The 25,185-nt window shown below is 40.5% G+C and overlaps 1 protein-coding gene across 3 annotated transcripts in view; it reads right to left on the bottom strand.

Moving 5' to 3' along the window:
* POM121C (POM121 transmembrane nucleoporin C) overlaps positions 1–25,185 on the bottom strand; it is a 52,294-nt gene that overhangs the window by 9,521 nt on the left and 17,588 nt on the right. The window contains exons 1-5 of one of the 3 annotated variants that reach the window (XM_040456104.1): positions 16,053–16,639; positions 14,914–15,129; positions 14,223–14,381; positions 12,497–12,577; positions 10,832–11,003 (exon numbers count right to left, since the gene is read on the bottom strand). In XM_040456104.1, coding sequence (XP_040312038.1) covers positions 10,832–11,003; positions 12,497–12,577; positions 14,223–14,381; positions 14,914–15,129; positions 16,053–16,624 — 1,200 coding nt within the window. In that variant the 5' untranslated portion in view covers positions 16,625–16,639. Of the gene's footprint in view, positions 1–10,831; positions 11,004–12,496; positions 12,578–14,222; positions 14,382–14,913; positions 15,130–16,052; positions 16,640–25,185 lie in introns of those variants that run through there. The other 2 variants (XM_040456106.1, XM_040456105.1) reach the window with 2 other exon arrangements.

The raw sequence follows: 25,185 nt of genomic DNA, 5'->3' as shown, positions 1-25,185 counted from the left end.
TTTATTAATTTTTGTTTTACTTCGACTTTATTTTTTTTAGGTATATTTTGAGAGAGAGCAAGTGGAGAGGGGCAGAGAGAGGGAGAAAGAATCCCAAGCAGGCTCTGCACTGCCAGCACAGAGCCTGATGTGGGGCTAGAACTCACAAACTATGAGATCATGACGTGAGCCAAAGTCGGATGCTTAAGCGACCGAGCCACCCAGGTGCCCCCTGCTTCAACTTTATTTTTTTAAGATGTGCTATCATGACATTTATGACTTATGCAGTATCTATGGTATTTGCTGTTACATGATTATTATCCAGACACCTGTCTCCTCCAACAAACAGGCAATCGGTTCCTTGGTAGCGAAGGTCTGTTCTCACCTTCCCCTCATGCAAAGCAGCCTCGATAACTGACAAAGAGCAAGCACCATGAAGTTTCGTGAAGTCTTTAGCTTAATTACAAAAATACTAATAACCTATCACTGCAGACATTCTTCCAGAAGTTTCTAGTGATTTCTTACTCAGTAACAGTTATATAAGCACAAACAAGCAGACAGCAATCTTTAATAAAAGTCTGAAGAGGTAAAGAAGAATTTAAACTCAGAGACAGGTGGCGAAAGTGGTGAAACAGGGCAACTCCATGAGACCAGTATCAGGACACCCGAGGCTGAGAACGGGTGTGAGAGCAATGCTGGTACACTCAGGGAAAGAAACACAGAACAAAAACTAAGCGCTTGGACCTCACACCTTACATTTTTAATAAAGTACCAAAGATGATTCCAATGTTTAGCCAGGGTTAAGGACAACCTGGTTCAACACTTAAGGGGAAATACTGTACCCCCACTATGTCTGTCACAGGTGACACACACACACACACACACACACACACACACACACACACGATCCAGATGTGACCAAGGTTTACATGTAAGAAGTGTCACAAAAGGACTAAAAAAACCCAGATTAGCTGTTCCATACTATGGGCCAGGGAGAAGTCTGTGCCAGAGACAGAAGACAGAAAACTGACAGACTGTCACATAAAATCGCTACGTAAAGAACCTCTCTGTGGAAAAGTATCACACGCAGCAGGGGGACTCTATGTGCCATCTGTCTTTTCCACCATGCTCACATTTCCATAAGATCGAAATAAAATCCTTGTAGGCTGGAAATAAACACACCCCGAAACAAAAACTATAAACAAAATTAAAAGGCAAATATTTTCAAGAAGAGTTATTATCCTTAACATGAAAAATGCAAGTCCTGCAACTCCACAAAAATATAATGAACGTATCAAATGAAAAACAGGCAAAAGATGTAACAAGGAGAGTCATTAAAAAAAATAGTCAATCTATACTTCTAACAGTCAATTTAGTTCTGTGCTATAACTCAACTTTGATTTGCAGAGTCCCCACTTCACAAGAGGCTCTAGACCTTTCTACTTTACAAAGAATGCCAAGATGAGCAAGACGGTTCCATCAAGAAATTTACAGTGTGAAAAAGAGGAAAGAACACAAATCGACTGTAACAGCCAAAAGACAAGACAGCCTTTCATGACTTAACAGAAAACACCTGAAGAGTGCCTGCAGTGGGATGGACGTGTTATTCCAGAGGGAGACCAGAACAAAGCAAGGGAAGGCAGCAGGTAGGAAGTGCTCTTGGTAGATAATAAATGTCACGGTCTGGCTGCAATGTAGAACATAGTTACGGGGCACAAGGGCGAGAGGCAGGTTAGGCCTGGAAGTGCTGAAGGCAAGGGTAAATACATACACCTACTCTGGAAAATGAGAAATCTGGTAAGACACAGGGAGATATCAACGCCGCGCACAAAAGGTCAGAGGACAGTTTACTTTTTCTATAACTGGTACCAGTGTAACATCTGTGATGATTTTGTATCAATGCTAGGACTTCCAGTGTAGACAGTTGTAGATGTGGATATTTACTAGTGTTCCCCTGGAAAAATATAGTTAAAATAAATACCTCTACTACCACCTGCACCAAATGTAAGGACTGACACTGAAATTGATTACTGGAGATGATCACTACCTCAGTACATTTTTTTCCAAAGAAACATAAAGAACGTTCATATTGGGGCACCTGGGTGGCTCAGTCGGTTAAGCATCCAACTATGGCTCAGGTCATAATCTCCCCGTTTGCTTCAGATTCTGTGTCTCCCTCTCTCTCTGCCCCTCCCCAGCTCATGCTGTCTCTCTCTCTAAATATAAATAAACAAAAAAGAACTTTAATATTACTTTATTTATTTAGACAGAGAGATGGAGAGAGAAAGAGAGAGACAGTGCATGCATGTGAGCAGGGGACAAGCAGAGAGGGGACCAGTAACTACTTAAAACAGAATACCAAACAGTTATTAGTGTCAGGGAGTGTATTTCCTGCAACAGGTCAAAGGCTCCACCACAAATGAGGCTGCTTAAAATCTGACCCACTTCCAGGCAAAGGCTGACCGTGTTGTTTTACACTAACACTCCCGCCAGAGACAAGAAGCAAATGCTGAAGGTCTGACCTACGTGTGTTTGAAGGTATGGCAGTACGGAAGAGCCAGCGGGGCAGTAGACATCGTGGAGCCAAGGGAAGAGGAGCCAAGGGTTAGCCCCCATATTTAAGTCTACTTTTTCTCTCATGGTGAATGCCAATTCCAAAAGCAAAAGCTGTAGTTGAGAGGCACAGAAAAGCTTTGGCAGTCTCATATGGCTGGAAAGACAAAAATGAATTCAGGGTCTTCCAAAGTAGAGGGTCCTTAATAAGACCTAAAGCTTTCTGGTTGGGATCCCAAAGGCTACATAGGAGGATATAGGGCAAATCAGAAATAAAGCAGCCCTCACGAGAACTGACAACCAATTCAAAACCATGTCAATTCTACCTGGACAGAAGTAACCTGCCACTATCCTAACTACTGCCCAAGGTAAAGTAAAAAAGTAAAACCTTCCTGGAGGAAGACACCATCATTCAGAGCTTTAAAGTCACCATTACTTTTTTTTTTTTTTTTTGTCTGACACAGAAATAAAGCAACAACAAAAATATATAAGAAAGTAATAGTTATCCAATACCCCAGAGGAAAAAATCAGACATCAAAAACAGACCAGAAGACTCAATGCTGGAATTATTGAATAAAACCTTAGAAGAATTGTTATACAAGAATTTAAATGACAATATGGAGAATCCTGGCACACCAACAACAACCGTAAGAAAGAGAATCAAAACTACTTAAGATGGATGGCAGTGGATGACAGAAAGCTAAAGTAAATCAGTAAACTAGACGAAGGAAGACTAGAGGTGGAGACAAAATGACGGGAGACACAGACAGACAGACAGACACGGACAAAAGGAAAAGGTCTACCATGTGCCCTAGAACACTGAGGAGGGGAGAAAATAGGGCAGAACAGTATCTGAAGAGATAATATTAGGTTGAGAGTTTTTCAAAACATATCAAGCCACAAGACAAACTCCAAGGAATATAAACTGTAAACGAGCACTTCATAAAATTTCTTTTCAAGTGAAGTTGGAACACTTACCAAAACTAAACATGTACTCAGGCACAGAGCAAATCTCAAAACAAGAATGGATAGAGGAGTATATCCTGTGAGCTAATGGAATTTAGCTAAAAACCAGTAACAAAGAGGACAAGGAATTAATGGTTTTGAAATTAAGCAATGAATTTCTAAGTAACCCATGAATCGAAGAATGAAGATGAAAAATTCTTCTATTACAAAGCTGTGGAAATGCAGCTACGGTTAAGTTTGTAGGAACTGTGTAACCTTAAATACATATATTAGAAAAGGGAAAACCATGGAAAAACCCCAGTGATCTAAGAATCTGGATTAAAAAGCCAGAAAGAAATCCCAACAAATCAAACATGAAAAAAGAAAAAAAAAGGAAAAAGAAAAAAAAAGAAGTAATATCTATAAGGGCAGAAATTAAAGAAAAAGGAAAGCATAAAACAGAGTGACTTCTAAAATTCATTGATACATAGCCTTGAAAAAGGAACTTCCTTAATCCAATTAGGAGTACCTATCTACAAAACACCTGTATTAAACAGCATATGTAACAGGAAATGTGGAAAGAGCTCCCTTTGAGATCAGGAAAGACAAGGATGTTTGCTATCACTTCTATTCAACGTTGTACTTCAGGTCTTAACCAAATGCACTAAGGCATAAGCAAACAACATAAGGACTGCAAAGGGAGAAAAAAAAGCTGTCATTATCGTAGGCAACGTGATGCACACACAAAAGTCCTAAAGAATATATAGATGCTTATGGGATTTAGCAAATTTCCTGAATGCAATAATCAGTTGTATTTCTATACATCAGCAACAGATTTTAATACACCATTATAGTAGTATCAAAAACATGTATCTAGGAATAAGTTTAATACATAAAACAACTACATGGCGAAGTTAAAGATGATGTAAATAAAGGATATACCATGTTCATGGACTGGAAGATTCAACACTGTAAAAAGGTCATTTCTCTCCAAAATAACTGGCAGATTAAAGGCAATCTTAACATCTCAGCAAGTGGTCTTTATTTAGGTGGAAATCAACAAGCTAATTCTAAACTTACAGAAAAATGCAAAGGGTCAAGATCGAAGACAATTCTGAAGAGGAATGAAAAAAATGAGAAAGTTGGATGACTTATTCTACTACACACCAAAACTAAAAGACTGTGTGGCATAGCGTAGAAAAGAAGACAGGTACAGGGCAGAAAAACAGACCAACAGAACAGAATCTAGATACGGATCCACATATACATATGGACACTTAAATTATAACAAAGGCAGTGCCACAGCGCAAGAGGGAAAGGGTGATCCATCCTTTCAATAAATGTTGCTAAGTCGAATGGATATTTATGTGGGAAGACACTAATTTTGATTCATACCTCATATCATATACAAAAATCAACTTCAGGTGGATTATAGATCCCAATGTGAGAAGAAAAATAATAACGCTTCTAGAAGGTAGCCTAACACCACCATGACTTCAGGTAGACAGAAAGTTCCTAAACAGTGCACACAATACATTAACCATAAGAGTAAATCTGAAGAAAACCAAGTGGTGAGACACAGAATAGGACAGTGATTTGTTGCAATACATAGAATTCAGAGAGCTTGCATCTAGAATATATGAAGAATGTATATAAATGAGTAAAAAAAAGACAATAGAAGAAAGCCAAGAAACCTGAATAGGTACTTCATAAAAAAGGAAGTATGAATGGCCAATGAACAGTTCATACCTCTATTTCATTAGCAATCAGCAATTACAATTATAACCACAAATTACAATTAGGACATTACAACCACAATGAAATACTATTTCACACCCACTGGAATGGGTAATTAAAGACTAGTAACACCAAGTGTCAGTGAGGCTGTGTAACCACAGGAACAAAATCTCATACTGCACTGGTAAGGGTAAGAGTATCAACAGAAACATAACGTCCTTCCTTCTTCCCTTCATCTATTTATATATATATATATATATTTTTCAACGTTTATTTATTTTTGGGACAGAGAGAGACAGAGCATGAACGGGGGAGGGGCAGAGAGAGAGGGAGACACAGAATCGGAAACAGGCTCCAGGCTCTGAGCCATCAGCCCAGAGCCCGACGCGGGGCTCAAACGCCCGGACCGCGAGATCGTGACCTGGCTGAAGTCGGACGCTTAACCGACTGCGCCACCCAGGCGCCCGTATATATATATATTTTTAAAAGTTTATTGCCCAATGCAGGGCTTGAACTCATTAACTGTGAGATCATGATCTGAGCCAAAGTCAGACGTTTAACTGGCTGAGCCAGCCAGGCACCCTTGAAACAAAACTTAATTTTTATTTATTTATTTAAAAAATTTTTGTTTTAACATTTATTCATTTTTGAGAGAGAGAGAGAGAGAGAGAGAGAGGCGGAGCTCAAGCGGGGGTGGGCAGACAGAGAGGGAGACAGCCAAAGCAGGCTCCAGGCTCTGAGCTGTCAGCACAGAGCCCAATGCGGGGCTCTAACCCACGAACCGTGAGATCATGACCTGAGCCAAAGTCAGACACTTAATCGACTGAGCCACCCAGGCACCCTGAAACATAACTTTAAAACAGTTCAATACAATCTACTAAAACTGAGAATTACACATACTTTATATACGTGCACCAAAAGATTTAATACAAGAATGTCCATGGTAGCATTATGCATAACAGCTCCAAACTGGAAACCCAATGTCCCAACAAGAGGAGGAAAAAATTGTGGTATATTCATATAACAAAAATGAACACAGCAAGAAAATGAAAGACTTGTTGCTACATGCAACAACATGGATGCATCTCACAAAGAAAATGGTGAGTGAAAGAAGCCAAATACCAAAGAAAACATATTCTGGTCTCCATTTATATATCAAGTTTTAAAACAGGGAAAATTATATGGTGCTAATATTCAAGAAGGAAGGAATGAGTATGAGAGGGCCTTCTGGGCATTGAAAATTTATTGGGGCACCTGGGTGGCTCAGGTGGCTAAGCGTCTGACTCTTGATCTCTGCTCAGGATATGATCTCATGGTTCTGGAGTTCGAGCCTGGTGTCAGGCTCTGCACTGATGGCAAAGAGCCTGCTTGGGATTCTGTCTCTCCCTCTCACTGCCCCTCCCCAACTTGTGCTCTCGCTCTTTCAAAATAACAAAGTTAAAAAAATAAAAAGAAAATGATTTATTACTTGACCTGGGTGGAGGTTACATGGAGCTAAACACTCACAATACTTGTTTTTCTACATTAGACTCTGATTTAAAAAAATATTTTCAACATGGATCATATGACACAGAATGCTATGCAATATATGATAAAAAAGGATGTTTTTCAAAAAAGCACACGTGATGATCCCATTTGTGTAACACAGACCAATAATTCTGTGTATTATCTGTGTTTGCATATAGCACGAATGTTAACAGGTACTACGTGACAGAGACTGGGACACCCAGGTCAGGGGAATTTTATTTTACTGAACACCTTTTTGAAACCAGGAAATGTACTACTTGCAGCAGGTATTACAAATTCCAACAAAAAGAGTACACAGTAAAAAGTTCCCCTCCTACAGCAATAGTTATTCCCAGTTTTTAATAAAATCTGTCAGAATTATTCTACGCACTTTAAAAGATTAAAGAAACCAGCAGCACAAACAGAGGATACCACAGACACAGTTCTGCACCTTGCTTTTGTCATGTATCTTTTAGATCATTCACATCAGCGCCTATTAAGGTACCTTATTCTTTTGGATAGTTACATAGTATATCAACTTATGGAAATACTGTCATTCAACCCCCCCCCCCCCCAAGGCACATTTACATTGTTTCCAAGATTCTGCTATTAAAATGCTACAATCAACATCCTTGTATATGTTTTCCAGTGTATATGTAGAATTAACTCGAAAAGCAAGGCTGCTGGACCAAGGGCACCTGCATCTCTAATACTGGTAATTACCTGCCACACTGCCCTCTAGAGAACTGTATGAACTGACACTCCCACCAGCACTGCACAAGAAGACCGTTTTCACAAATACTTCCATGACTTTTATTTTACATTTAAATCCTGTTTCTCCAATATAGGAAAATCCGCCCAGACTCACTCATAAGAGACACAAATACTACTCCTCACCTAACTGGTAAAAATCCAAAGCTATGACAACCTTCATCTATTGATTACTATGGAAAAATGGTGACTCATACGATGCTGATGGGAATGCTAAACGGTACATACGCTAAGAAGGGGAAGTTAACAATATCTAGCAAAACTACACATGCATTTAACCTTTGGCCTGGAAATCTATATTCTGGGGAAGCTATCCTAGAAGTGCAAAGGCCAAAGTGTGAAATGACACATGAACTAGAGCATTACCTGCAGCACCATCTGTCCCAGCATTAGATGGAAACAACCCAATGTTTGTCACCAAAGGGAAAGAGTAACTATGCAGGTGTAGAGGGAAAGACGAAGCAAGGCTCAAACTTGCACCTATCACTGCCTCAAAGGTTAGAAGGTGGGGTTTACAGATAGACATGGATTTGCATATGGTTTTGAGGGGAAACAAAAAAAACAGTGGAAGGACGATCAGAAAGTAATAAAACAGGAAGGGAACAACATGGAGTAGAAAGAGGTGGCAACTGGACTTCTGAGTGTATTTTGCTTTATCATATGTTCTTCGGACGATTTAAGTATTTTATTTTACATAATTAAAAGCAAACTATATTCAAAAATAAAAGAAATCCCTAAAACATTAAAATACACCGAATAAACCTTACCGTATATCAAGTTGGTGCTGTAAATGAGAACACTGAATTCACATTACTTTATAACACGTATTTTGATTGTATATTCCCCAGTACCCATACAAGAATATACACTAACAACAAAATGAGTCACAAGTAATTCTTAAGCTGGTTTGTCTTATTGTTTGTAATGGCACTGATATCATTATTTTGAAATCGTGTGTACTAGGGACCAATCAAATAAGTAATCATGAAGCAACATTTTTTGTATAAGAATACATAAAAATATAAAATCAAAGAAATTATGTAAAAAGTTCTGTAATCCTAAATCTGAATTTGAAGTATCAGTACAAACTAACGATTGAGCGTCCTCTTTCTAAAGGGTATGCATACCTTAATGGTCCTAGAGACTGTACCTACAAATATCATTTCCAATTCAAAGAAACCAAGGCTGTCTGAACAAAGAGACTTCAGTTTGAGTTGGAAATGTACACAAAGGATTTTTTTTTTTTTTTTTTAAGTTAAAAAGCACTGAAGTTATTTATCAAAAACTACTGGGGTAAGAGCACCTGTGCGGAGTCTGCTTGGGAGTTTCTCTCTCTGCCCCTCCCCCTCTCACGCTGTCTCACTCTCAAAATAAATAAACTTAAAAAAAAATACTGTTTTTCACAAACTTGAAGGTTTGTGGCAACTCTTGCTTTTAGCAAGTCTATTGCTGCCATTTCCCCAACAGCATGTGCTCACTTCATGTCTCTGTCTCACATTTCGTAAGTCTTACAATATTTCCAACTCTTTATTATTATTCTATGTGTTATAATGACCTGTGATCAGTGATCCTCAATATTCTTACTGTAACTGTAACTGTCTTAGAACATCACAACCCATACCCGTGTAAGGTGGCAAACTGAACTGGTAAATGCATGTGTCCTGTTCCACCAACTGGCACTTCCCCCACCCTCTCTCTCCCTTTCCTCGGGCCTCCCTATTTGCCGAGATACAAAAGTATGGAAATCACACCAAGAACAAGCCTACAATGGCCTCTAAGTGTCCAAGTGAAAGGAAGAGTCGCATGTCTGACTTTCAAGCAAAAGCTACAAATGACCAAGCTGAGTGAGAAAGACAGGTCAAGAGCCGAGACACTGAAAGCTAGGCTTCTCATACCCAATAACCAAGGTGTGAACGCAAAGGAAAAGGTATTGAAGAAATCAGAAGTGCTACCCTAAGGAACACACAAATGATAAAGTGAGGAGGCCTTCTTGCTGAGATGGAGGAAGTCTCAGTGGGGTGGACAGAAGACCAAAGCAGCCACAACATTCCCTTAAGCCAAAACCTCATCCAGAGCAAGACCCAGCTCCTCAATTCAACGAAGGCTTAGAGGTGAGGAAGCTGAAGCAAAGTCTGAAGCCAGCAAAGGCCAACTCAATGAGGTTTAAGGGAAGAAGCTGTCTGCACAACAAGGCAAAGCAGCAAGTGCTGATGGAGAAGCTGCAGCAAAGTTACCCAGAAGATCCAGCTAAGGTCATTAATGAAGGCGGCTCCACCAATCAACAGATTTTCAGTACAGAGAGCCTTATGTTGGAAGAGGCCATCCAGGACTTCTGTAACTATAGAGTCGGTGCCTGGCTTCAAAGCTTCAAAGGACAGGCCGACTCTCTTGTCACGGGCGAATGCAGCTGGTGACTTCAAGTTGAAGCCAGTGCTCACTGACCGTTCTGAAAATCCTAGGGCCCTTAAGAATTATCCTAAATCTGCGCATTGTGATGATTACGTGAGGAAAGTTACGTAAAGTGCTCAGCACAGGGCCTATCACAGAGTAAGTGCTCCAGGTAAAGGTTATTATTTAATATTCTTTGTATTCCCACAGCTGCTCTGGCTTAGGCCTTCATCTTCCATTTGTATTACCCTAAGAACCTTCTGGATTATCTTATCTCAAAAACGGTCTCCTCTCAAAAATCTTTCACACATGCCTTATTTTTTTTCTAGCTACTATATATAGGGTGTCCACTACTGACAGGCACTGTGATGGGCATTTTCCAAGCATTGTCCTCAATCTTTGTAATAATCTTTTGGAGATGAAAAGGTTTAAGTGACTTACCCGCCCAAGGCCCTATTGGTAGTAAGAGTCAAGAGTCAAGATTTGAACGCAAGTCTGTCTGGTAGCAAAGCTTGCTCTGTTCCCTAGGCCACACTACTTCCTCTTACTAAGAAAGAATCACAAATTTTTCTAAAAAGGAAAATTTTTTAATGACAATATTTTAAAAACTTGCACTAAATTCTCAGTGACAATAGGGTGAATCTCTTTTCTAAGACCCAGTGCAATCGGGACTGAATCTACCTTTTCAATTAAATTAGTCTCATTTATGGAATTCTTCATCCTTTTGTCTATTTATCTGCGATACTGGCTGTTTTGTGCCACATGCCCTGGTTTGCTTTCTGGGCTTTCTAGTCCATCCCTGGGTCTACCGTTACCGTTCAAGGGTTTGTATCTTCTGTTTAGCTTAGAGGTAACCCCAATATCTGACAAACAGAAGGTGCCTAGTAAACACTGGCTAATCAACTAATCAATGCTTGGAACGCATTTCTCCCATAGCGCAGGATGAACGTACCTGAGAGAAACCTCGAGAAGAACTGTAAGAACTGGTAATGGCATTGCGGCTGGAGCTAGGGATGCCACCTGTGTACGTGCTTGTCAAGGAGCTCATGGAAGAGGTGCGGGATCTCTTATTCAAGTGGTCATCTGAGCTCTGGGAATTGAGACCTCTTTTCAGAGAGCCAGGCCTAATACAAGAGAAAAGGACAGTGAGGTGCGCAAGGCCACGTTCTTTGAAGGCTTTCATCCGTGGCCATAAAATGTTTCTTAAATAAACTTAATAAAAAAGGATAAAGCTCTTAATATTACTGTTACCACTTCAGCTAAATATCTCTGACAAAGGCAGGAAGGGAAAGCCAAATATTTAAAAAGTGAAATGTAGGATTCCACTTAAATAATATTTTAGAAAAAAAAAATATTTTAGAAAATGCACCCTAATCTACAGTGACAAAAAGCAGATCAGTGGATGCCTGGGGATAGAGGCAGGACTGGAGGGAGGTGCTACTAAGGGGCACGGGGAAACTTGTGAAGGTGACGGTTATGTTTATTACCTCGATTGTGGCAATGGTTTAGCAGGTGTATACATGTCAGAACTTATCAAACTGTACACTTTAGACAGGCACAGTTTATTATAAATGTCAATTATACTTCAACAAAGCTATTAAAAAAAAAATCAGAGTTAAGAGGAACCAACCAATTTTTCTAAGCTTCCAACCGAAACAAAAGTTCTCTAAACATCTTTCTTGTAGAATAGTCATCCAACCTTTGTTACAATGTAGACAACTCACGATCTCCTAGAGTGATGACTATTAGCCACTCTTACACGGGATGGAGGAAATGTATTTCCCCTAAGGTCCACCTATTTCACCAGGGGAATCCCATCTGGAGCCAAACCAAGCGACCGTTTTCCTTCTTTTTTTCCATGCGACTGTCCCTGAAGTTCTTGAAGACCATAAGCCTCCCCTCCCTCATTTCCTTATTCTCCTTGAGATTTTTCTCCTTTGGGTTAGTACTTTGTACCTTTAAAACCCATTCATGCACCACCACCACCCCTTAACATCTTATAATTGCTTCACGTGGAATGAATGTCAGGTTGTGTTTATCTTCTCTTACCGTGTAGGGCATCGAAGCAAGCACAGCACTGCATGGATGATCTGAACAGAATTAAGGGAAGCAGGACTGCCTCTCACCTGCTCCATGCTAGTCTTTGTTCTTTTATCAGTACAGACTAGGAGCACATCCGCTCTTCTGACAGCCTTATCATACTACTAACTCAATAAGCATGTAAGTCACCCCAAGTACCTCACCAATTTCTAAGCCACTTTCCCTCCTATCCAGTTCTTCCTTAAATATACTTCAACTCACACGTACAAACTTAACATTTATCTTAAATTCCACACTGTTGCATTTTATCCATTGCACAAACCTGTTTACATATGTGGTTAAATACATTTACAAACTCTTAGCCTTACCATATTTTATCCATAGTAATGAAAAAATATTAGAAGAAATTAGATGATACTGTGGCACATTACTCAAAATGTTCCTCTCCAATTTCAAAGATTTGAACCTGAATTAATAAAGCATCACAAAAAAGCACAGAGTAAAATCTACAGGAGAACAGCTCTGAGGGTTCCCTTTCCCCAACAGTCTATCTCATTCAGATAAGAGTCTCACTTACTTAGGCACAAAAGCGGCAGGAACTCCATTAGCCACCAGGGGCTCAAATGCTGAATGTCCACTCCCACTGCTATCATGGCGCCTGTGACAAATCAAAAAACCCTCAAGTAAATGAAATGACTGGTTTTTTTTTTTTTTTCTTAGAGTATCTTCTCATATTCCTGGAACCTTATACTATTTCCATGGCATATAAGTTCCACGCTAGATAAGGAAAAGTTGCTTCAAATCCTAAAGATTCTGAAAGGTAAATTTATTCTAAGATTGTCCTCATAGCAAGGGAAGTATAAACATGCTTCAAGACCTTTTGACCTTATTAACGTGTATCAATTAATTGCTAACTTCTCTCCAAAGTTTTACAATCACAAATTTGATACTCTACCATCCACAGATTAAAAACAAAAAACCAATGAACACTTTAGGGACCAACCCACACATCGCATAGTGTTCTAAAGGTTAATATGGCAAATCCGTTAGGGAAAAATGTCATATAACACACATAAGAAGGACCTATGCATGGTGCCCATAATCACCGCTTACTCCAAGTGTGAGAAAGATAACAGGGTCTTCAGTTATATAGGCTCATGGGGTGAAGAAAAATTATAACTGGAGAACAAGGGAGACCTACTGGGAATATAAAAAAAAGAGTCCTTCTCCTGCCTCCAACCCCCACTCGCCACCCCTGCTTAGCTAGCTAACATTAGTTCAAAGTGCTCACTTGTAAATCATCTCTCCATCATTAGATCTTCCCACATCACATAAAACACTTCCACTTATTAATATTTCCCTACCTAATTTTCCACTGGCAGTATCAAAGATGGCCATCTTTGAACTTGTAGGAGATGAAAAATCTAGTTTAGGTAATAGAAACAATATATTTAACAAGTATGGGGTCCACCGTCTCCTCAGAGTGCTTCCTTGTCTAATATAAAGAACCCCCCCTTCTAATTAGTCTGTTAGATCCACCCTGTTGTTTCTTTTTTTTTTTTTTTAACCTCTAGACACAATCTAGAATTCCTCATCTTCTTATCCAAGTCCCATGGGAACTCCATCTTGCTCGCTGCCCTATCTATCCACAGTACCTGGAGTAGGCCCTGGCAAAAAGAAGGTGCTCAATCTGTTGAATTAAAAGACTGGAATCCTGAACTGATTCTTGGAAAGCCATAAGCAGTTCTGCATCCTAACTAGTGACTTCAGCCTCTACTCTTTCCACACTCAGGAGATAGACTGTTTATTCCATTTTCATTAAGATATCAGAAATCAAACAATGAAATTGGTTTTACTCTCATTACTGATAAATCTACCATATTCCAGTCTTCACCTTTCTTTCCTAAATGTTTCTTCAGCACAAGTAAGACATTTGAAATGGGGGTTACCCAAATAACTGAACAACACAAGCTGGTGAGGGCAAGATTGTTAGCATTCTCTCTAAAAAATAAGATTCAGCACATTTGTATCAAAAGTATGAGGCTAACATGGCTAACAGCTGTCAGCTTATCTCTGGCACTTATGGAAAAGGTAAATTATAAAGTTTAACTTGTATCTTAGAAAACTAAGAACATTAAAGCCCTTGTTACCAAGCTCTTCCACGGAAGCCAAAGAAGCCTACTATAAATACAAAGCTCACAAACTGGAGTTGGCCTTTGTATCTTTTTGGCAATGATCTGTATTTCAACAAATCACAGGAGTCCATGTGGGAGGCCTGTTTAATACTCTGCTGGGCTGGTTACCTTCTTTTATTTTCCTGGCTATCAAAAAATATTTGGTCTTCTTCCTCCACCGTCCTTTTCTTTCTCTCCTTGAGGGCACTCAGTACAGTTTCCTTTGCACATGGGTCTGGGGCATTATTTGATGGTGAGGACAGTGTGGAGTTGATTATCTGCTCTGGTCTGTAAGGAAAGATAATATTCTAGCATCAACACATTTTAATAACCATGTCAGGGACAGTAGAGTGGCTCAGTTGGTTAAGCTTCTGTCTTGGCTCAGGGCATGATCTCACGGTTCGTGGGCTTGAGCCCTACACATCGAGCTCTCTGCTGTCAGCACATAGCCTGCTTCAGATCCTCTGTCCCTGTCTCTCTCTGCCTGCCCCCCCCCCCATACACTCTCTTTAAAAAATAAATGAACGTTAAAAAAATAAATAATCATGCCATACAGCACAGACTTCAGCCGCTGGAAATCAGAAGCTAACCGATAAGCAAACGTATACACTGATAGAAACTGCCCCTAGCAATTAAAGCTACAGCCTAAGGCCAAAACAAAACAAACATAAAAAACTGTTCAAGGACCAGATTTCGGGATTTCTCATTCAAATAAGCAGTTTCTTCTCTTTCATGCTTTACATTTGTTTTATCAGAGGAGTAGCTATAGAAGAATAAGTGGAAATAAATCGGACTTCATTCTGCCAGCAGTAATACTCACATTGGCGAACGAGCCAATTTACTATCCGGAGGAGCAATCCTCACTGTCACTGGGCTGCACACCATTTTGGAATTACGAGCAGATAGCACAGTCTTCTTGTGATAACCATTCCAGCACACTGTAGGAAGTACCCCCAGAAGGGAATATTGGGCCTGTTGGATTGGGTATCGTCTTCGAGGTGTTATGACAAACCGGTTTGATAAAGTCCCACAATCCCTATGGAGAATGGGAGACACACTACAGAATCAAAGAAGCTTAAAAGAATGGCAGAAAACGTAGACTCCTAAAGCATCACGTGGGTTCGGTTATTTTCCAGAGAGCTCAGACCGCTTTTTGAGCCACACAAAACAGCATTTTTATGGCAACGTTCCCCCATTCCATCTAAGGGTGGCAAGTGGCAGCTGTTGAACAGCTGTCCCTACAATGGACTTCAACAATTTTGAGAGGGAAATTGAAAACCCTGCCCACACAAGGAAAACTACAATGGAAGGAAAGTGCATGTTAGGGCATGCCAGGCGGCACTTTTCAAGAATTCTCAAAGCATTTCAGTTTTTTATGCTGAGTCATAAGTAATATACACCCAAAGTCAAACATTTTTACCACCTAAAGTTGATCTTTCAACTACATGTGTTTATCCATAATCTAATATTTTCACCAAAGTTTTGGATTTCCTTGTGTCACTCAGCTATTGGGACTAAACGGAAATGCCTCTTTGATATTTATCATCCAATTTTATCAAAGAGGGGTCTCCTGGGAACACCGCTTTGATGTACTTCTCTTACTGGTCGAAAGGACAAAATGTAACAAAATATACGATCTAAACTATTCTTGAAAGAACAAGATACTTTCACCAGAAGTGGGGTATTTTAGTAGCTTATTAAGTATCCTGCTAAATCCATGCCGTATTAAAATTAAGTTTTAAAAACTGTAAGGAAGGAAACAGCTCTGCCATCACATCTCATCCCAAAGGTTCAAGGAGGGCAGGAGGCGGCTGACACACACCAAGGTGTTTAAAGAGGACAAAGCGACACAGAATCCACTTTGACTTAACGAAAAAGAAAATCGGATTTAAAAGTTAAGCCCTCAATTCAAAGCTGGTCGACAAAGAGGAGGGTCTGGGGAAGGTGAGCGTATCTTACCGGTGGGAAGGCCTCCTCGAGGGTCGGAGAAGAGGAGTGGGGAGAGAAGGGTGAATGTGGTGAGCGCGATGCGCCGAGTGCGCTGGCGACGCGGCGCGCGCGGACGCGCAGCGGCGGCCAGGCCTCTCCAGCAGGTCCCTGGCCTCCGGGGCGGGGACAGGCTGCGGGGGGCCGGGCTTGCCCAGGTAACTGCCCATGAGGAGCAGTTCGGCCGGGTCGGGTCCTTCGAGCGGGCTGCGCGGCTCTAGGAGACTTCCGTTCACCGCCGACTTGGCCGGAGGCGAAGCGTGCAGTGCTCGCTGACGCCGCGCGCTCCGAACGAGCGAGGAGAGGGCGCGCGAACCTCGGGGCTCGCGGCTCAGTCCCCACCAGGCCGCGGTGGCCCCCACGGCCAGCCAGGCCAGCGCCGCCGCCGCCGGCACCAGGTACAGCACGAGGCCGAACAGCGACAAGCCAAGGAGCGCCGCCCCGGCCGAGCCACCGCAGCCCCCGCTCCGGCCCCGGCCGTCCCTGGCGCTCGCTATTGGCCGCCGCCGCTCGCCTCCGCCAGCCGCCGCAGCCGCCGGAGACATCGCGGCTCCGCGCCGCGGAGAAGACTTAAATATCCCAGCGTGCACCGCGCCGCGCGCCGCGTCATCGCGCGCCGGCTGCGTCACTGCGCGCGCGACCCGGACGCGCGACCGCCGCGGGCAACGCCGCTGCTGCCCGGCAACGCGCTAGACCCGACCCAGCTCGGCAAAAGCGGTCTGGCAGAAACGCGGTGCTCGTCTTCTTGCGGGTTCCGCGCGTCCACCGCACCGCACCGCACCCCACCCATACCGAGGTGAGCCTGTGGAAGAGTCGCGTTAAGAATAAAAGCTCCGGAAAGCGACGTGATGTTTGATCCATGTTATTTTCTAGGGGACTAACGTCCCCGCAACAGTGTTACCAGAGGTAGTGAGTTTTTTCAGTTGCCCTGTTTACTGCCAAAGGGGGTTTATTTCTACAGCAGCACTGAAATGCAAGACCAACCCAAACCAACCACCCTTGTTAAATGTGCATCTAACTCTAATAAATTCCCGCTCAAGCACTCTAACAAAGAGTCTAACAGATTGCGGATCAAACCTTAAGCTGCGACCTGAGTCGGAGTTGCTGCGGTACAAATTGTTTCAGTGGTACAGTTATCTACCAAATTTCACATCGGGTCCAGAATCGGGGAGATTTTGAGGATTTGTGATCAATTTACCTATGTTAAATGTGGTGGTCTTAGAAAGTGGGCTCGTGGTTGTCGAGGGCTGGGGAGTGTGTTGGGGGTCGGAAAATGGAGACTGCTAAAAGGTAGAGTTTTCTTTTTGAAGGGCAACAAAACTTTTAAAATTAGATTATGGTGATTGTTGCACAATCCTGTGAATTGTATGGCATGTGAATTGTATCTTAATAAAACCGCTGAAAACAAAACAAAGAAACCTTTAGTGGTCTGCCAATTCAGATTTTGAACTAGCTGAGCTTCCTGGACCTTTCATTCACTCCACTGCTAATCTGCACTGAAGAGATGAAAGGGGAAAAGCCAGGGTCTCTGATCTCTACAAGCCTTCTCTTTAGTAGAGAAGAAATAGGTGTAAGTAGAAAGCTACAATTCAGTGTGGCCAGTGTGATAACAGACGCACAAAAGAGAGAGGGAATGATAAAGAAGTAGATAGGCTGGGAGGTGTTACTAGAGGGGAGAGAACTGGCTAAAGCAAGTTCAAGGCAAATACGGGAGCACTGTGCAGAGGCACCGAGATGGAAAGGAGTATGATACAAGAGTCTCCGAACAGTTCAATGTGGCTGGAGACTGGGAAGTTTGAGGGAATGAAGAGGTTGGAAAGATAGGCAGGACTCGGTAAAGATGCCTCTGGAGCAATTTGAAGAGATGAGAAAGGCACGCAGTTCTCCCCAACCCACTGCAAGGGCAATTCGGCTTCTGTTTGATTTCACATAAGGCTTCATTTGACAAGCAAAGGGATGGGCTGTTATTTAGGAACAAATGTCAATAGCAGCAGCGGAATGGCGGGACAAAAGCCAAGCTTCAGTGAGTTAATGAAATGAAAGACGAGGAAATGGAGGCAGTGACTGCAGACTTCCCATTCAAGAATTGGGATACTAAGGAAAAAGAAAGTATCTAGCTCAGCAAGGGTCCTTTAAATCATCATATATTACTGGAATTCAGAGGAAGAGCCAGACATAAAAGCCATCAGTGTATACACGTTGGGAGACTAAGATTACTTTGGAATTAATGTAGATCGAGAGAGGTCTGAGACCTGAGCCCCGGGGCACCCCAGTGTTTACAAGTCGAAGAAATGGACACACAAAACCTGCAAATCATTTAGTAAAATACAGATAAGTATGACTACATTAAAATGTTAACACTCCTGTATGGGAAAAGACAACACAGGTGCTAAAAGAGAAGCTAATTAAGACTGAGGAAAAAAACCACTCTCATATAAGCAAATAAACCTCATATAAAAAACACATAAATGAAATTTATAAGGAATCAGTAACAAAAAGACTCAAATGTAAAAAAGTACAAGTGATATAAAAATTAATTCATTGAATAGGAAACCCAAATAGGTAGTAATAAGTAAATATATATGTACATGTATACATATGCGTATATGTATGTATACATACATGTTTACCCTCACTAGTAATCTAGGAAGGCTTTACGGTAGTAAAAATTTTGCATTCCTTTGCTCAAGGAGAAAAGTTTAATGGTTCAACAAGATCAAACTGTGGCAAGAATATGGAACAAATGGAACTTACATACTGTTTGTGGATTTGTAAAACTATGATTTGGAGAGCAATTTGGCAATATCTAGTAAGAGTGAAGAAACAGGTACCTCCTAACCGTGCAGTTCCACTTCTGGGTACAAAGACAGCCATTGCAGCATCATTTGCATTACTGGCAATCTGAACAACCCTAAATGTCTAATGCCTACCAACCCAAGAACAGATGGACAGTGTATAATTCATATCATAAAATACTATAAAGGCCGCTGAAAAATTAACCACCTTTCTAGCCATAATTAAGTGATTCCAGGCCAGTCCTTCCACCATAAACAACTATAAAAATGGACAAAATTTATGAGGCAACTACTGTCAGACAGAGAACAACAGAAAGCTCAAGACTGATCCCTGAGAGGACGCTCCTGAGTGAGCCTTGAAAATCACCTAGTTCCTCTACTTGGGGACAATTTCCCAAGTTCAGTGCAGACAGCTAGAGTAGGGCTGAGGAGGCAAAAATCAGACTTCAGGATTGCTCAAATTGCTGGAAACCACTGGGCAGAGCAAGAGAAAGGAGGATGTCATGCAGACAGGGAGTTCCAGAAGTCTATGTGTGAGTTCCCCAAAAATCTGTGGCTGGAGGCTGGAGTGATGGTTAATTTTATGTCTCAACTTGACTGGGGCTCAGTGTGCCCAGATATTTGGTTAAAGATTATTTTTGGGATGCCTGTGAGAGTATTTCTGGATGAGATTAACATTTGAATTGGTATACTAAGTAAAGAAGATTCCCCTTCCACAGGGGAATTGGTTGGTAAGCCTCAACCAATCTGTTGAAGGCCTGAATAGAACAAAAGGCCTGGGTAAGAATTCTTTCTGCCTGGCTTTGAGCTGGAACATCTGTCTTCTCTCCCCTACTTTCAGACTTGAACTTGGAACTCACTATCAGTTCTTCTGCTTCTTAGGCCTTTGGCCTTGGACTGAAACTATGCCCTTGGCTCTCCTGGGTCCCCCCAGCTTGTTGACTATAGATCTTGGGACTTTAATAATACTGTGTGTGTGTGTGTGTGTGCGTGCGTGTATCCATCCTATTGGCTCTGTTTCTCTGGAGAACCCTGAATAATATAGTTGGGCTGTATATGCACAGAGAGACCACCTGAGGATTACCAGAAAGCAAAGCACTAAATGGGTTAAGATTATAACAGAAATACTAGAGTTAGAGCAGTCCTGGGGTAAGAGCATTGCCAGGGGAGTTCTGGCCCTACCAAAATGGAGAGATCTCATAAATGCATTTTTAACATCCTTGGCATCCAGCTGAAACAACAGAAAGGATACAACTTGAGGTAAGGACCACAGTCTAGAGTAAGACCTACTCTAGGTCTGCCTTAATAAATTCTAAAATCAAACCATGACAAGATCCACAAGCAATGAGTTTGGAGGTTGAGTCTCACCAAGTCAGTGGGGCCGTATCTGTAAAAACAAAACAAAAAACCAAGTGTAAACAAATATAAGGTCATTAGCCAGTAATTACACTACCTGCCAAAACAAGAATCCATATATCTCATGGAGAGATAAGAGATTCCAGAGTATTGACGACAGCATACAATATTCAATGAAAAGCCATTGAGACACACAAACAAAACAATGAGGTCCATAGTCAAGAAAGAAAAAAAGCAGTATATAGAAATGAACCCAAGATGGTCTAAATGTTAGATTTAGCCAACCAAGATCTTAAAGTAACTATTATAAATACATCCAAAGAATTAAAGGGAAGTATGGTCTTAATGAGTAAACAGATAAGGAATCTGCAGAGAAATGGAAATTATAAGGAAGAAACTAACAGAAATACTAAAACTAAGCAATAATTGAAATTTTTTACCAGATAAGCTTAACATCAGATTGGAGACAGCAAAATGAAGTCAGTGGACTTAAAGACAGATCAGTAGAACTGATCTCATAATGAAGAGACCTTCCAGGACCTATGAAACAATATCAAATAGTCTACATATGTTGTGTAACTGGACTGTAACAAGGAAAAGTGAGACTGGGGCAGGAGGAAATATTTAAAAGATAATGTCTGAATTTCCCAAATGTGATGAAAATTGTAACATAAAGATCCATGAAGTTGAACAAACTACAAAGCAACTAAGAGAATAACACAGCTTCCCATCAGAAACAAGGTAGGCTAGAAGATGACTAAGTTTCTTTTAAATGCTAGGGGTGTATTAGGAAGGTGCTGCCTCAGTGATGGGAAATAATCAGCCTTATACTGAGTACTGCTCTGGACCTACCTTATAAATCATTAAAGCAAAACCTAAAAGGATCAAACTGTTTTCAGGGATCTTAACTGCATCCCAAAATGAAGTTTAAGAAATGTACAGGGATAAAAAAAATGACCAGTACTCAACATGATAAAATTCACAGTGTCTAACATCCAAACAAAGATTATCAGGAATATAAACAAGCAGGAAAACACGACTCACCAAAAGAAGAGTCATCAATCAGAACTAACCCAGAACTGACACACATGTTAAAATTATCAGAGGACAATGAAAGTTGTTTTAACTGTATTCCATATGTTCAAAAAGATAACTACAGATATGGAAAAATATAAGAAATAATGGCCTCAAACTTCCCAGACATAATGAAAAATATACACCCACATATCTGAAGCTCAACCTCAAGTACAAGAAACAAAGAGAACTATAACAAGTCACATGGTAATGTCACATCATAACCAAATTGTTCAAAACCAGTGACACAGGTAAGACCCTAAAGACAGCTAGAGATAGAACACATGTTACTTACAGAGGAACAAAGATAAAGATAATAACCAAATTTCTTGTTGGAAACAATGCAAGAGAGAAGACAGGAGAGCAACAACATCAAAGTACTAAGAGAAAAAACTAAATCTAGAGTGATATATATACCTGGTGAAAATATATTTTTTTTAAAAGAGGTCTTCAGACATACAAAACTAACAGTATAATTTAGTGTCAGTGTCAAACTAACGTATAAGAAATGTTATAAACAGTAAAACAATATAAACAAGTGAAAACAGTATAAGAGATGGTGCTTCAGGGAGAAGGAAAACAGATGGAAACCTGGATCTACACAAAGGAATGAAGAGCACTGGAAATGGTAACTACATAGGTAGATATTTATGACTCCCCCCCCCATTATTTAAATCTCTTTAAGACATAATTGAGTGACATAAGCAAAATGGCAGAGTAGACAGCTTCAAGCTCCCAGCCTCCAACAGAAACATCAAAAGCAAACAAATGAAAACAAAACAGAACACAAAACTAGCAGTAACTGTTAGAACCGACTTTATCAGCAGTTTGGAGGGAAATTGTGGGAGTTTCTATGGGAAATCAGGGCATTCATAATCACCCATGTATAACAGAGGATTCAGAAGGCCACATGCACGCCCAAGGCAAGATGCATGCTCAGAATGTATCTGACAAGACCGAAGTTTTCACTTTGGCCTGATCCTACATCAGTGTAGGCCTGGACAAGTGTTGAAGAAAAGCTGTAGCATGAGGGCAATCCACAAAGACTAGAAGTGGGTTTTTTTTCCCGTCCATATTTAGCTCCTGGTACTCAAGGAAATCTCTGTCAAAACATTAGCTGGATACAAGTCAACATGACAGACTTCAGCAATCACACATGACAATGATACAGTTTGCAAAAATAGTTTGGAAAAGACACTAGATAAGAGGACTATTACAACCTTCAGTGATTTAATTTTTACAAACCCCAGCAAACAGCAAAGCAGGGGGAGATCAGATTTCCAGAGTTACTATATCATTTTATACAAATGTCCAGGTTTTCGATGACAATCACAAGTCATGCAAAGGAACAGGACAGTGTGGTCCACTCAAGGTAACAAAAATAAACTGGCACAAATTGGCCCTGAGAATTTCCAGACCTTGGACTTAACAAAGACTTTAAAAGAACAGTGTTAAATCTGCTCAAGAACTACAGGAAACTATGGGCAAAGCGCTAAAGGAAATCAGGGAAGTGCTGTTTAAGCAAAATGAGAATACTAATAAAGAGATAACTTACAAAACGGAACCAAAAAAATTCTGGAGCTAAAAGTACATTAACTGAAATAAAACATTCATTAGATGGTTTCAAGAGCAGATGTGAGCAGGCAGAAGAATCACCAAACTTGACCGAAATTATCCAGTTCGAGAAGCAGAAAGAAAAAAAGATTGAGAAAAAAATAAACAGAGACTAAGAGACCTGTGGGACAAAAACAAGAAGACGAACACATGCATTATGGGAGTCTCAAAGAAGAGAGAGAGAAAGGCAGAAAGAATATTTCAAGAAGTAATAGTGAAAACCTTCCAAATTTGGTGAAAGATACTACTCAGCAGATCCAAGAAGTCAACAAACTCCAAATAAAGTGAGCTCAAAAAGATGCACGCCAATATACATTATAATCAAACTGTATAAAGACAAAGAGTCTTCAAGTGGTCGTGATCGGGTTGGCAGACAAGAAAGAGGGCTTCCCCCTTCTATGGAAAGGGGGTACCCTCCTCCACGTGATTCCTACAGCAGTTCAAGCCACGGAGCACCAAGAAGTGGTGGCCGTGGAGGAAGCCGATCTGATAGAGGGGGAGGCAGAAGCAGGTATTAAAAGCAAACAAAACTTTGGACCAAAATCCCCGTTCAAAGAAACAAACAAAACAGTGGAACCTTTTCTGTCATAACTACCCAAGGACTACTAAAAGGAAAAATTGTGTTACCTTTTTTAAATTTCCTGTTAAGTTCCCCTTCCATAATTTTTATGTTCTTGTGAGGGAAAAAAGTAAAATCTGTGAATCTTATTTGACTTTATGACATTGCTTTCAGTAAGCAAATGTTAAATGTGTTTAAGACTTGACTTGTGTACTAGTGTTGTAATTTTCCAAGTAAAAGTGTCCCTAAAGGTCACTTCCTATATCTTGATTTTTCCCAGTAAATGAGGCAAGCAATTCTAGGACCTTCCACAAACATCTAGCCATCTAAAATGGAGAGGTGGAATTCTTCCGCCTATACAAACAAGCTAGCTATTAGAGGGTGGTCGGGATATGCTACTCTTAGGATTTCAGAGTGTCTTCAAACTGAAATCTCCGTGTTCTCAGTATGTAAAACCTGAGATCAGATGCTTTTATGTAAGGAAAGTGCTATGCACCCAGTAAATCCAAAAAAGCAAATGGATAATGCTGGCCATATTTTGCCTTTCTGACATTTCCTTGGGAATCTATAAGAACCTCCCCTTTCCCCTCCCCCAATAAGACCATTTAAGTGTGTGTTAAGCAACTACAGAATACTAAGTAAAAAGTTTGGCCAAAACCAACCATGAAGCTGCAAACAAAAAAAAAAAAAAAAAAAAAAGTCTTGAAAGCAGCAAGACAGAAGTGACTTGTCAAGTACAAGAGATCTCAGTAAGATTACCAGCTGACTTACCAGCTGAAACCAGAAGGCAGAGAGATGATACATTGAAAGACATCTGCACTCCCATGTTTACTACAGCATTATTTACAACAACCAAGATGTAGAAACAACCTAAGTGCCCATCAGTGGAAGGATGGATAAAAGAGATGTGGTATATGCATGCAAGGGGATACTATTTACCATCAGAAAAGGAAATCCTGCCACTTGAGACAACATGGATGCACCCTTAGGACATTATGCTAAGTGAGATAAGTCAGAGAAAGACAAATACTATATGATAGTACTTATATGTGGAATCCAAAAAATCCAAACTCCTAGAAACAGAGTAGAATGGTGATTACTAGACACTGGAGGGTGGAGGAATCAAGGAGATGTTATTTTAAGTGTACAAACTTGCAACCAAGAGAAAAATGACTTCTGGAGATCTAACACACAACACAGTGGTTATAGTCGACAATACAGTATTATAAACCTCAAAGACTAGTACTTAATTGTTCTCAACCCAAAAGTGTTAATTATGTGACATGACAGTAGTCTTAGCTAAAGCTATGGTGGTAATCTTATTGCAATACACAAATACATCAAATCAACACACTGTACACCTTAAACTTACACAGTGTTCTATGTTTACACCTCAATTTTTTTTTCAGTGGTAACAAATGCACTTGTCAACCAAGAATTTTATATCCAGGAAAAATTTCCTTCAAAAATTAAAAAGAAATTAACTTATTCATAGTTACAAAAACTGTGGAAATTTGAGAACACTAAAACCCCCATTTAACAAAAAATGCTAAAGTAAGTCCTTTTGATGGAAATGAAAGGATATGAGTAACTTAAAGCTGTATGAAAAAACAAAGATCTCTAACTAAATGGGCATATACAAAAACCTTATTGTATTTTGGTTTGTAGTTCCATGTTTTATTTCTTACATGAAAGACAAATGCATAAA

The sequence above is a fragment of the Herpailurus yagouaroundi genome, unplaced genomic scaffold (assembly GCF_014898765.1).
Source record: "Herpailurus yagouaroundi ecotype Mexico unplaced genomic scaffold, PumYag 216, whole genome shotgun sequence".
Classification (NCBI taxonomy): Eukaryota; Metazoa; Chordata; class Mammalia; order Carnivora; family Felidae; genus Herpailurus; species Herpailurus yagouaroundi.
This window is presented reverse-complemented; position numbering and strand designations above follow the sequence as displayed.